At 50.5% G+C, this 13,904-nt stretch overlaps 1 protein-coding gene across 4 annotated transcripts in view; it reads right to left on the bottom strand.

The window, feature by feature from the left end:
- Positions 1-5,643, bottom strand: part of Efcc1 (EF-hand and coiled-coil domain containing 1) — a 28,377-nt gene extending 22,734 nt beyond the window's left edge. For all 4 annotated transcript variants that reach the window (XM_045152906.1, XM_045152907.1, XM_045152908.1 and 1 more), the window contains exons 1-2: positions 4,963-5,643; positions 3,392-3,654 (exon numbers count right to left, since the gene is read on the bottom strand). In XM_045152906.1, the coding sequence (XP_045008841.1) occupies positions 3,392-3,654; positions 4,963-5,643 (944 nt within the window). The remainder of the gene's footprint in view (positions 1-3,391; positions 3,655-4,962) is intronic.
- Positions 5,644-13,904: the final 8,261 nt, after the last annotated feature.

The following is a 13,904-nucleotide window of genomic DNA, read 5'->3' as shown; positions in this document are numbered from 1 at the left end:
TGAGGGCTTTGAGCTAATCACTGGAGTAATCCTTCGATCGTGGCATTGCTGGGAGGCAGAGAATTGGAGGAGGTGGGGCCTGGCTGGGAGAAGTAGGTTACTGAGGCATGTCTATATGGGTTGTATCTCACTCCTGGCCCCTTCCTGTACTCCTCTCTCTGCTTCCTGGTGGTTATGAGGCGGGCAGCTTCTGCTTCATGCTCCTGCGAGCACCACATTCTGTCCAGACTCAGTGGAGACAAGACCCATGGCTTCTGAAACTGTGAGCCAATGGTTGGTTAAAGTGCTTGCTTGAGACTGAGCCAAAATAAATCTCTCCACCAAGTTATGTCAGGACTTTTGGTCACAGGCACACATCTAATACGCCTTCCCGCTTATAAGATATACTATGGACATTTCTGGGGTGAATGAACCCAGACAGAAATGTGCATGTTACCAGGGACAACCTGGGGGTGTGGCACTGAGCTGAGTTACTTATTTGCTGGGCCCTGCTGACACATGACTTCTCTGTGGCCTGGCTTTGTCGCCTGTGAGACAGTAATGACTTTTCTCTCAGGCTGGTCCAGGCTCTGGTGCACCGTCATGGAGAAGGTGCCAGGTTCATGCCTGGTATACAGCTGGTGCTCAATCAGTGTATATGGCTATTCTGATTCTCCCCCTTTTCTCTTTTCAAAGGCTATGTATTTTGAGCTGGAGAGATTGCTTAGTGGTTAGGCACTTGCCTGTGAAGCCTAAGGACCTAGGTTCAATTCCCCAGGACCCATGTAAGCCAGCTACACAGGCTGGCATATGCATCTGGAGTTCGTTTGCAGTGGCTGCAGGCTCTGGTCTGCCCATTCTCTCTCCCTCTCCGCCTCTTCCTCACTCTCTCTTTCACTGTCTCTCCCTCTCTAAAAAATAAGTAAATAAATACAAATATTTAAAATATAAAAAGCAAACAAGCAAACAAAGAGTATGAGCTTTGGGACAAGTCAGTCCACAGCCTGCAAGCTTTGGCCACATGGAGTAGGCACAGAGGCTCTGCCTCCTGGCTGGGTATGGCTGAAAGAGCAGAAAAACAAGGGACAGTCATTCACCTCCCATGTTGTGACGGTCACAAGATGTCCCTCTCTGGCCCTCAGTTTCCTCACTCACTAGGTATCCTTGTGGGGCCTCTGCAATGGCTACTTCCTCTTTGCTGTGAATGGGACTCAATATGTCTGCAGCTTCACCAACACCTCCAGACCCCTTTGTGGGTGGGAGCAGTCCCTGATAGGGTTCTGGCCAGTGAGACCCAGGTGCCAGTTCTGGTGGGGACCCCTCCGACCCAGTCTCCCTGGGAGAGAGTGCCCCCTTCCCCATGCTTCCTGCCCTTCTTGTGCCTGAATGGCACATGCAAGGCCTGAGCCATCTTGTAACCGCGAAGCCATAAAGCCATGTAGAGCGGAAAGAAAGAACGTGGGCTTTAGGGGCAGGCAGGCTGGACTTTTCCACTTTCTGGCTTCATGGCCTCAGGTGTGTTTTACTTCTCACAGCCTCACTTCCTTTCCCACAGTCCATGAAATGGGGATTGCGACCTCTACTTTGTACCGCAGTCTTGTGAAGGTGAAATGGATGGATAAAAGTCCTTTTTTTTTTTTTTTTTCCTATTGTAAAGTTCTCTCCCAGTATTGTGGCTGCCCTGCTTTCATGCTGTAAAGGATTCGATGTGCTTTTAAAGCAAAACAAAGGAGAGACCCTTCATTTCTCCTTGCGGAGAAAGTTCCAAGGCTGGACATGGGCCTCATGCCAACCAGTTCAGCTCTGTGGCTGATCAGCTATGCAAACAGGAAGCTGCTATCCAAACATTCAGAGCTGTAGGAGACTGGCCAGGCCAGCCTGCCCCAGCTGTGAGTGCCTCAGAAGTCAAGGACAAAGTCCCTCCTCGGAGGACAAAGGTTCAACGCTACCCCATTGGGCTGCCCCACTCTAGCCTGGGCCAGATCGTCCTCGCCTCAGGGGAGACTGCTCACATAGGCTGGTCCTGGCAATCTCCTGCTCTTCATCCTTCCTCCCACCTCAGTCACAGCTGGAGCCAGGGTAGTTCTTTATTAGATTACAGTCTGCTGGGATCACCCCTGGCTTGAAACTTTTCCATGATTTCATGTTCTCTCAGGGAAAGATAACGCCTATGCTGCCTTCGTGGTTCTAGGTGGCCTGGCCCCTCTAGCCAAATTGGCCTTTCAGTTTTTGGGATATGCCATGGCGGCCTGATGCCTTTGCCTGTACTATTCCTATTTTCTCAGCTTTTAGATCCTACTTCCGAGACAGCGGGAATGAGGACTCCCGCCCCAGCATCTGTCCTGAGGAGCTCACATGCTTACTGGTGCCTGCTCAGGACAGGTCTAGTCTGCCCTGTTCAGTCACGCTCAGCGCTAGGCGTGGGCCTGAGACAGAGTTAAGCTGTAATGCAGGTCAGGGAAGCAGGCCTGCCCTGCCACGTGACCGACTGAGTACACAGCACCGCCAGGCAGGACCTCACAGCTTCACAGCCACTCTGCTCTGCGGGGACTCCGGGGAACAAGATGGGGGGAGGGCTAGTAACCCAGCAGCCCTGCCAGGATCGGAACCATGGTCCTCAAGTTCAGCTTCCTGCCCTGGTCCAGCTATCGCTGAGGGTCATTCTCAACCTGTTTCCTCGTCTGAAGAATGAAACCATAACAAGACCCACATCATCTGGCTATCCCAGGATTTCAGGAACTAAGTCCGTAAAGTGCTCTGCTCTGGGCGGGCAGATGGTGTGCAGCCACTGTTGGCACAATCAGGACCAAATCGAAAAGGAAAGAATAAGCCAGGAATGGTGGCGCACGCCTTTAATCTCTGCACTCGGGAGGCAGAGGTAGGAGGATCCTCATGAATTCAAGGCCACCCTGAGACTACATAGTAGATTCCAGGACAGCCTAGACTACAGTTAAGACCCTACCTCGAAAAACCAAAAAAGAAAAAGCAGCAAAGCAAAGCAAAGAATAAACTACAGATGATTCCAATTCAGTAACACAGAGGGACTTCGTGGGTGAATAGGGGAGTGGATGGAGGGCAGTGGGGTCCACTGTGATGTAAGACGTAGAAGAAGAGAATTGGAGAGATAGCTCAGTGGTTAAGGCACTTGCCTGCAAAGCCTAAGGACCCAGGCTCGATTCCCCAGTAGCCACGCAAAGCCAGATGCACGAGGTGGCACGTGCGTCTGGAGTTCATTTGCAGTGGCTAGAGGCCCTGGCGAGCCCATGCTCTTTCTCTCTCTCAAATAAATAAATAAGCAAAATATTTGAAAAAAGAGGAAGAAATGGAAGCGATGTCAAACATGCAGCAGTGAACCCGAGCGCGCACGGGTGGGGTTTGGAGAACAGGGCGCCGCGGTCTGGAGCTCGCTCACCTGTAGCGCCGCAGCTCAGCCTCCCGGCGGTGCACAGCGCGCTGCAGGCGGGGCACGCTTCGGGCCAGCGCCTCCAGCTCGCGCACGCGGTGCAGGCTGCGCAGCAGGGCCCGGCGGGCCTCCTCCGCGCGCCGCCGCACCTCCGCCTGTCCTCGCTGCAGCCTTTCCGCGCGCGCCTCGGCGTCGGCCAGCACGCTCTGGGCTCGCTGCAGCTCCCGCGCCGCCGCCTCCGGGGCGTCCCCCTGGCTCTTCCAGAGGCCAACCTGCGGACAAGGGAGAGGGAGTGAGGGCCCGCACCGGGAGCCTACCAGGACCGTCCCCGCACACCTGAAAACTTGCTGTGGGATCCGTGGGCACCTGTATTTGCCCGCTGTGCCTGAGTTTACAGAGCTCTCTGGTTATCATCCTGCAGAGCAAGGCTGGCTTCTGTTGCGTTCATGGTGAGCGCGAGTCCCAAACTTCAGGGCTTCTCAGCCTCAGCCCACCTCCAGTCGCCCACCCACGAGACTCCTCCTTCCCTAAATACCAGGGGCAGCTTAAGCACAAAGCTAGTGTTTCCACTCTTCCCAAGTGGGGATGATCTGTCTTGTTTGCCACGGTGTTCCCAAAGCATAGACCAGGCTAACACAGGGTGCCCAGTAAATATCTGACTGCGAAATGATGGGGAAATCCTTTCAGACCTTTCCAGGCGCTCCACATGTAACCAGGAATTCTACAACCTGCCTTCTTACCCTTATTTTATTTTATTTTTTTTGGTTTTTAGAGATAGGGTTTCGCTCTAGCCCAGGCTGGTCTGGAATTCACTATGTAGTCTCAGAGTGGCCTCGAACTCGACCAAGTGCTGGGATTTAAGGCGTGCGCCGCCACGCCCGCTTCACCCTCCCTCATTAAATCTTCCCCTGCCACACACGTGACCCCTGTCACTCAGCTGTAGTCTACAATATTCATGGACCAGGAGGCGACAATGTAAAGCCAGCTTTCTCCTGGGCCACTTCAGGCAGGGGCTGTTTCTGCTTTGGCTCGCCTTCCCCGCCCCCCCCCCTCTCCCGGCTCTGCTCTCAACACGGGGCTGGGAACTGAACTCAAGTGTTTGGTCATTGATCCCAGAGGACCAGACTGGGTCTATAGCTCACCTCAGTAGCTCAAAGTACGCCTGGACCCTGTAAAGTCTTGGTGGCCAATGATTATCTAGCCCCCTCAGTGCTAATCCCCCTGTTTCTTCCTCACTTGGCCCAGAAGTTTTTGCTGAGTGGTGGAATGCGCTTTCTAGCCCTCATTGGGAAGGAACCCTGCAAGGACAGGGTGACTTTCTTCATCCGTCTGTCCCCTAAGCCTCCCTGAGGGAAGGCGCTTGCGGGACAATGGATATGTGAGGCCCAGACATCACGTTCGTTTCTGAGTTAGAAGGGCCAAGGGTTCGTGAGACTGGGGCTTTTGGGGATGAAGGGGTGATAAATGTAAGGGTGGACGGGAAAGATCAGAGAGGTCAGCTGAAGAGGGTTGGACCGGGATAAGGTGCCCTCCTGTTCTTCCTCCGTGGTCCGCGTCACCACCTCCAGCCTCCCGCGCACCTGCAGCGCCAGGCAGCGGGCGTCACTGCTCTGCAGGGCGGCGCGCAGGTCCTCCACCAGCTCGCGCAGGCTGTCGTTCTCCTCTTCCAGGCGCGCCAGGCGCTGGCCGTCGGGGTCACCGTCCGGGCGCGGTGCTCCGGGAGGGCGACGGCGGCGGCGCGGACGGCGCAGGCGGATCTGCGTCTCGATGTGCTCGCTGAGGGCGCCGCGGGGCAGCCGGGGCCCCGCATGGGAGCCGAAGTAGCCGCAGAGGCGCGCGTGGAACTGGCGGAAGGTGAGTTCCAGAGGCTCGGCGCGCAGAGCCACGCGCGCCTCCTCGTCCAAGTCCGCGTCGTCATCGCCATCATCGCCACGGCCGGCTACCCCAGCGACTGAGTCCTCGGTGGCCGTCGCCTTCGCGGAGTTCTCATCCTCGGCGGCCGCGTCCCGGGCGTCCGGTCCTTCGGAGCGCAGCCCCAGCACCGCGCAGAGCGCGCGGAAGTCGGCGCGCGGCAGGCGGCCGGCTCCCCTGCAGTCCAGGTGATGAAAGACTTCCTGCAGGTACTGGTCCAGGCCGGTGGCCAGCACCACGATCTCGTTCTCCACGCCGCGGTCCAGACCGTAGTGATGTGCCAGGGCGCTCAGGAGCCACTGGGTACGCCGCGCCGGCCGCCGGTACGGATCACCCGCCGCGCCTTCCATGCTGGTGTCGGTCCGTCGCGCTACACCGCGCCTCCCCGGAACCGCCCGAGTCCTGGGAAAGGAGGAGCCAGGGCGGCGGGGTCTGCTCCAGGCCTCTGCCCCGAGTGCCCGGTGGGAGGCGCTGCAGCAGCGTCCCCCGGTCCCACGCCCCGCATCCCTATCCCTATCCCCATTTCCATCCCTATCGCTGGGGTCTGCGTTTTCCCTCCCCCTCCAGGGCCGTCCGCCCCCTCCGCCGCGCGGTGTGGGAGCGCTTCCTCCCTGCGTGTCCCCGCCCCGGAGGGCTGCACGGCCACCTGCCTGCCGACCTCTGCCCGCGGGTGCGGAGAGGCCCTCTCTCAACATAGCTTCCTAAACTCGCCCAAGTCCGGCCAGTAAGAGGAAACAGGCTTGGAGAGGGGAGGGGACCAGGCGAGAACCTTCGTAGATGCCCCCGGAGACTGTGCGTGTTAGGGGGGCTGGGCATTGAAAGGCGCAAGAGGAGCCCACTGGGATCGGAGCCTTGGAAGGCGGCAAGGCAGCGGGGTGGGTGGTAGAAGCCCGCTAGCGATGGCAGGCGGAGCCGAGGCCATCCCCCTTTCACTCCGGCCTCGGCGCAAACTGTTTTGCCGCCTGGGTTTTGAAAGCCGGGGCAGCATTCCTCCCACTGCTGCCGGTGGCCTCCACGTTCCGCCACGTCTTTTGAAAGCCCAGCTCGGATGCTCAGAGGTAGCCATGGCAACAAGGAAGCCATCTTTCATCAGGCCAGTGTTTTCCCTTTCCAGGTTGGCTGGCTCGCCTGATTGGTCCTCGTGATTTTCACCTTATTTACATACACCCAACCAATCAGGGCTCACCTAGGTGTATATAAACCGCTGTTCACATCCTGTCAGATGTGTCTGATGTTGAAGAGAAACTTTCTTGGAGAATGAAGAGACTTCCACACCACCGAGAGCTAGAAGGAGATTCTGGTCCTGCGCCTGTCTGCTTCTAAGCTTCTGTGAGATGAGTCTTGACTGGTATCCTGAAGCCAGTGAACAGTTCAGAGACAGCACCTGCATCACCTACCTCTTGATTGGCAACCCGTTGCCACTAGTGGTGGAGCAGTAACTTACACCTTTGGGTCCTTTGGTCGGCAACCCGCCACCCCTGAGATCCTGTTTTCCATTCTAGTCTTCCTGTGTAAATAAATCTTTTTTTTTTTTTTTGAGGCAAGCCCAGCAGACTGGCCTATTATTAATTTGTTGATATCTTGGTTTTATTTTTATTTATTTGAGGGCAACAGACAGAGAAAGAGTCAGGTAGATAGAGAATGGGCACACCAGGTGCCTCCAGCCACTGCAAACAAACTCCAGACACATGTGCCCCCTTGTGCATCTGGCTTATGTGGGTCCTGGGGAATAGAGCCTCGAACCAGGGTCCTTAGGCTTCACAGGCAAGTGCTTAACCACTAAGCCATCTCTCCAGCCCCTGACCTATTTTTTTTAATGGAGAGAGAAAGAGAGAGAATGAATTACCGGGCCAGGGCCTCCAGCCATTGCAATCGAGCTCCAGAGCGTGCTCCACTTTGTTTGCATGCGCTACCTTGCAAACTTGCAACACTTTGTGCGTCTGGCTTACATGGGACCTGGAGAGTCAAACATGAGTCCTTAGGCTTTGCAGGCAAGCTAAGCCATTCCTCCAGCCCAAATCCTCCTATCTTGTTCACTCTTCATCTACTTTTGGTTGTGAGGAGACAACTAGGAAAAAGAATTGACCCATTTTAAAAGGGTTTGTCAATTATTAATAAAGGTTGTCTCCTGCTGCCACATTTGGGCTCTAGGAAAGGACTTGGAGCTGAATTCAAGTTCCATTTCTGGGCTGGGCTGGGGCTTACAGAGCTGTTTTGCATCATTTTGTCTGGTGCTTTGGACCATGGTTCTGGAAGGTAAATGACAAACTGTTTCTTCCTTTCTCCACCTGTTACCCTGCCTCAGCAATCCTCTATAAAATGTGAAGGTTCTTGCCTTGTGTACAATATTAAATGGTAAATCCCACCATTTGAAAAGCAATGTTATCATTTCCTTCTACTACAGTGGCCCAGACCAGTGCTTTGGTCATTTGGGAAATTTCTACCCAGTCTTGAACACTTTGCCTGCACACACTTCTACTAAAGACTCAGACATCCCCATGCCATCTTAGACATACCTTTTTTTTTTTTCAAATATATACATAATTTTTTTTCAAAGCAGGGTCTCACTGTAGCACAGGCTAACCTGGAATTCACTATGCAGTCTGAGGGTGGCCTCGAGCTCACTGTGGTCCTCCTACCTCTGCTTCCCGAGTTCTGGAATTAAAGGCGTGCACCATCATGCCCTGATCTCTCAAAAAATATTTTTAGACTGGAGAAATGGCTTAGCTGCTAAGGTGCTTGCCTGCAAAGCCTAAGGACCCAGGTTTGATTCCCCAGTACCCATTTAAGCCAGATGCACAAGGTAGCACATGCATCTGGAGTTCATTTGCAGTGGCTAGAGGTCCTGATGCATTCTCTCTCTCTGTCAAATAAATAAACAAAATATTTTTTAAAATTAACTTTCAAGCAGAGAGAGAGAGAGAGAGAGAGAGAGAAAGAGAGAGAGAAAGAGAGAGTATATGGGTGCACCAAGGTCTCTTGCCACTGCAAGCAACAAACACAGATGCACCACTTTGTGCATCTGGCTTTATATGGTACTGGGGAGCCAGGTGTGGTGGTGCACACCTTTAATCCTGGCACTCAGGTGGCAGAGGTAGGAGAATCGCCATGAGTTCAAGGCCACCCTGAGACTACATAACGAATTTCAGGTCAGCCTGGACTAGAATGAATCTCTACCTTGAAAAAACAAACAAACAAACATGATGCTGGGGAATTGAACCCAGGCTGGCAGGCTTTGTAAGCCTCTAACCATGGAGTCATCTATCTCCCAAGCCCAGACCTTTCAGCCTCTACAGTGGTGTTTGCAGGCACCCTGGTGTACTACCACAGACCCACATTTACAAAACACACCACAGGGAACATTTAGAGCCAGCTTCTGGGCCTTCGCTTTGTCCTATCACTGTAGCTCAGCCTAGTTTTACTTCATGTCAGCTTGGAGGGCCAGTAGCCCAGCAAAGGGCACTGTACATACTTTATGCGATTCCTTGCTAGTGACTGTTTTGCTGAAGGACTCCTTTGAATAGCAGTTTTCCTGGATCAGTCAGTATTGAATTAAAAAAAAAACAGCAAAAAAAAACCCTGAAAGCTTTTTAGTATCTAGCCATAGAGCAGTTGCTCGGCTTCTGGCTTCCATCCCCTGCGGCTCAGGGAGACGGGGTTTATAATGGTGTGCTGTCAAGCTTGTCCGTCTGCAGGCTGTGTTACCAGGCACCCCTGAAATAATTCTGGTTGGTTCCACGGGGTTTTTTGTTGTTGTTATTGTTGTTGTTGGAGGTTCAAAGTGAGCAAACTCAGAGGCTTTGTGGGTTCCTTTGTGTGAGCTGGGAGGTGGGGTGAGTGTGGGGGAGAGTGAGGTCCTGGCAAAGAAATTCCTTTCTGAAATCACTTCAGTATTGTTTGTGCTGCTTTCAACAGTGAACTCTTCAAAGCCTCTTTACAAAGTCCAGAAATGCTAAGAAGCAAGACCATCCTTCATCCTGCCACCACGAAGGGACCACAGTGTATTTCTGATGTTTTTATTTCCAGATTTTTTTTCCATGCATTTAGGCATGAAAGAACTTTCTGGGGGTGATGCAAATGCTTTGCCTTGATGAGCGTGCTGGGGCCCAGGGCTGAACACATTTGTCAGGACTCTTTCAGAGGATAAAGCTTGCAGCATGTAAACTGCACCTCATTAAATACGGCATAGAAAAGTAGCACTTGGATGGAGTTTTCTTAAACAGCCTTGTATGGTCCATGTTCCTCTGCAGGCGGGGCTCATAGCTTGACCGTGTTCCCTGCGCACTTGGTGGGTGGTGTTTGCTCCCCCCCAGACATGCAGTGAGGTGGATTTCAGCATTTCTCCCACTAAGACAGCACTGAGAATGTCTTAGCCTGCGTGTCTTATGACGGGGCTAAGGAGCAGAAACCCTTTGTAGACTTTCTTCTCCTATGTGTGTGGTGTGTGTCTGCGTGTTTGTATGTGGGTACATGTCTGTGCCCATATGTGGGGAGCCAGAAGTTGATGTTAGGCGTTTTCCTTAACCACTCTTCACTTTTCTATTTTTATTTTTAATATTTTCATCATTACATATTTATTTATTTACTTATTTGAGAGAGAGAGAGGCAGATAGAGATAAAGAGAGAGAATGGGCACACCAGGGCCTCCAACCAATGCACACTAACTCCAGACACATGTGCCACCTTGTGTATCTGGCTTATGTGGGTACTGGGGAATCAAACCTGGGGTCCTTAGGCTTCGCAGGAAGCACCTTAACTGCTAAGCCATCTCTCTAGCACTTCCTCCTCCCTTTATTTACTGAGGCAAGATTTGGTACTGCTTCAGCTAGTCTAGCTGGACAAGATCATCTGTCTTTGTCTTCGGAGCACTGGGATTACAGGCAGGCCATCATGCCTGTCCACCATTCACATGAGGAGCCAATCTTGAGGCTTTAGGCTTTCACAGCAAGCACTTTACCAACGAACCATCTTTCCAGCCCCGACTTCAGAGGCTCTTGAAGTTGTTAAACTGCTTTTTAGAAACTGTCACTTTGTGCACTCAACAAGCACTCAACAAATGTCCCCCAGGCACCACCTTCAGCATCAGGAAGCTTCCCCTGAGGCTTTTAGGAAGCTTGGCTGGTGGATCTGTGTCTCACATCACATTTAAAAACATATTTATTTAAGAGACAGTGGGTGTGCCACTGTCTCCTCTGCTGCAAATGAACTCCAGACACATGTGCCTCATTGTACCTTTGGCTTTAGGAGGACACTGGGGAATCCAATCCTGGTCGTCAGACTTTGCAAGCAAGTGCCTTTAACCACCGAGCCATCTCTCCAGCCCAGAATCACATTTTACTTCTTTCTATTAAGAAGAGATGATTGGGCTGGAGAGATGGCTTAGTGGTTAAGGCACTTGCCTAAGAAGTCTAAGGAACCAGGTTAGATTCCCTAGTATGCACGAAACCAAGATGCTCATGGTGGCACACGTGTCTGCGGTTTGTTTGCAGTGGGTAGAGGCCCTGGCATGCCCATTCTCTTTCTCTCTGCCTCTCTCTCCCTCTCTCTCTCAAATAAATAAAAATTTTAAAAAATTGCATATATTTGTTTTGGCAAGATAGTGTCTCGTAGCCCAGGCTGATCTGGAATTCACTTCAGGGTGGTCTCAAATTCTTTGTGATTCTCCTATCTCTGTCTCTTGGGTGCTGGGATTAAAGGCATGCACCACCACACTCATTTTTTTTTTTTTTAAGAAAAAAGAAAAGGTGATTGTCTGCCAGTAAAACTCATGTTATGAGTGAGGCCCTGGGTTCCACTCCCAGTGCTTAAAACAAACAAACAAACAAAAAAAAACCAAACAAGTAAATGAATACATTAAAATAAATAATAAAGTAAGAGAACTCTGTTATTAGGCAAAGACTCATTCTTTTTCTTTTTTGTTTCCCTCCCTCACTTCTTCCCTTTGTCTACTGAAGATCAAAACTAAGGCCTGTGTATGACAGGCAAGTTGTCTATATCCTAGCTCAAGATTTCCCTTCTTTCTTTCATTAATTCTTTTTCTTTTCTTTTTTTTTTTTTTTTTTTTGGTGGTTCTGGGGTTTGAACGACTCAGGCATTCATGCGTGCTAGGCAGGTGCTCTACCACTGAGCTATATCCCCAAGTCCCCAGTGTAGGATTTGTTCATTTTAATATGTAAGTAAATAAATAAACAATTTGTGTGTTGTGCTAGAGAGTGTCTGGCTACTGCAAATGAAAGAAAGGGTGTGTGTGGGGGGGAATATGAATGGGCACTCTGGGACCTCTTGCTATTGCAAACAAACTCTAGGTACATGTAAAGTGTGTCTGGCTTTACCTGAGTACTAAGGAATCAAACCTGGACCATCAGGCTTTGCAAGCAATTGCTTTTAACCACTGAGCAGTCTGAGACTGCCTGTTTTTACTTCATGTAGCGGCAGCCAGGGAGCTCTGAGACACGTGGAGCCCTTCACTCACCTGTCTGGAGACTGACATTGGCAGCAGTGTCATGTAGTCACACTGTGTGGCACCTGGACCTCCTGGATCCCTGGAGAGAGGCCCCAAGCTTTGTGGGACCCAGCTTTCACTGTCCGGCTTTTGTCACTTTTGGATACCTGTTCCCTCTGGCCAGTCAGCACTGGGTGTTCCCCTCTGGGCTCAGCCTGCTTGGTATGCTGTAGTCTTTCGTGGTATGGGCAGCAGCCAAGGGTGCTCGGGGTGGATGGGCTTTGCCAAGGGGTGCAGGCTATGGAGTCAGGCTGCTGGGTTTCAATCCATGCTGTTACATACTTGCTGTGTGTGTTGGCACATTGCTTCATCCATTTCCTCATCTTGAAGAAACAGAATTTCTCAAGATATTTTCAGCTCATCAGTCAGAGAAGCAGAAAATCTAATGAGAGGTTGTGGGCAGCCTATCTAGTAGAGCCTATCTTTTCTTTTAACTTTATTGAAGAATGAGAGATGGCTCAGCCATTAAAAATGCTTGCTTGAGGGCTGGAGAGATGGCTTAGCTGTTAAGCCCTTGCCTGTGAAGCCTAAGGACCCCGGTCGAGGCTCAGTTCCCCAGGTCCCACGTTAGCCAGATGCACAAGGGGGCGCACGCATCTGGAGTTCGTTTGCAGAGGCTGGAAGCCCTGGCGCGCCCATTCTCTCTCTCTCCCTCTATCTGTCTTTCTCTCTGTGTCTGTCGCTCTCAAATAAATAAATAAAAAATTTATATATAAAAAAAATGCTTGCTTGCAAAGCTTGAGGACCCTGGTCTAGCCCTCCTCCCCCCAGTACACAAAGTAAGCCAAAATGCACAAAGTGGCCCATGCTTCTGGAGTTTGTTTGCGGCAGCAGGAAGCTCTGCCACTCTTTCTCTTTCATAAACAAAATATTTAAAACAGAGCTGGGTCAGTGACCTTGGGATGACTCAGAAGGTATAGTGCTGGAAAGAAGTGACTGGAGTACTGAGTAACATCTCAATAACACCTTCCAAGGCTCAGGGTCTAATGCAGAAGAGGTGGCAGAAAGAATGGAAGAGCCAAAGGAAGGATAGGACTCCTTACAACGTGCTCCTCCAGACACAAAATGGCCTGGATATCCATGACCTCACAGTGCCTGACACTACTTTCACAAGACCATTATAAGAGGAGGAAAAGATCTTGACATCAAAATAAAAGAGAGACTGAATGAGATGGGGAGGGGATATGATGGAGAATGGAATTTCAAAGGGGAAAGTGGGGGGGGGAGGGATGGTATTACCATGGGATTTTTTATAATCATGGAAAATGTTAATAAAAATTGAGAAAGAAAAATATAAATATGTTTACAATTTTCTTTTTTTTTCTATTCTTTTTTTTAAAAAATTTTAAATTTTTATTAACATTTTCCATGATTATAAAAAAAAATATCCCATGGTAATTCCCTCCCTCCCCCCCTACTTTCCCCTTTAAAATTCCATTCTCCATCATATTACCTCCCCATCTCAATCATTGTACTTACATATATACAATATCAACCTATTAAGTACCCTCCTCCCTTCCTTTCTTTTCCCTTTATAACTTATTAACTTACTGGCCTCTACTACTAAGTATTTTCCTTCTCACGCAGAAGCCCAATCATCTGTAGCTAGGATCCACATATGAGAGAGAACATGTGGCGCTTGGCTTTCTGGGCCTGGGTTACCTCACTTAGTATAATCCTTTCCAGGCCCATCCATTTTTCTGAAAATTTCATAACTAGAACTCCATTGTATAAATGTGCCACATCTTCATTATCCACTCATCAGTTGAGGGACATCTAGGCTGGTTCCATTTCCCAGCTATTATAAATTGAGCAGCAATAAACATGGTTGAGCATGTACTTCTAAGGAAATGAGAAAAATATAAATATGTTTACAATTTTCAAAAAAAAGAGCCGGGTGTTGTGACACACACTTAATCCCAGTACTCAGGAGGCAGAGGTAGGAGGATTGCAATGAGTTGGGGGCAACGCGGAGACTACACACTGAATTCCAGGTCAGCCTGGGCTAGAGTAAAACCCTACCTCGAAAAACAAAATAAAACAAAAACAAAACTAAAATAATGGGAAGAGGAGATCTGATGGATCTATAGATAGGGACCGCTTAGGACC

This window comes from Jaculus jaculus, chromosome 6 (genome assembly GCF_020740685.1).
Source record: "Jaculus jaculus isolate mJacJac1 chromosome 6, mJacJac1.mat.Y.cur, whole genome shotgun sequence".
Lineage (NCBI taxonomy): Eukaryota > Metazoa > Chordata > Mammalia > Rodentia > Dipodidae > Jaculus > Jaculus jaculus.
The sequence above is the reverse complement of the archived record's forward strand: the minus strand, read 5'-3'. Positions and strand labels throughout refer to the sequence as shown.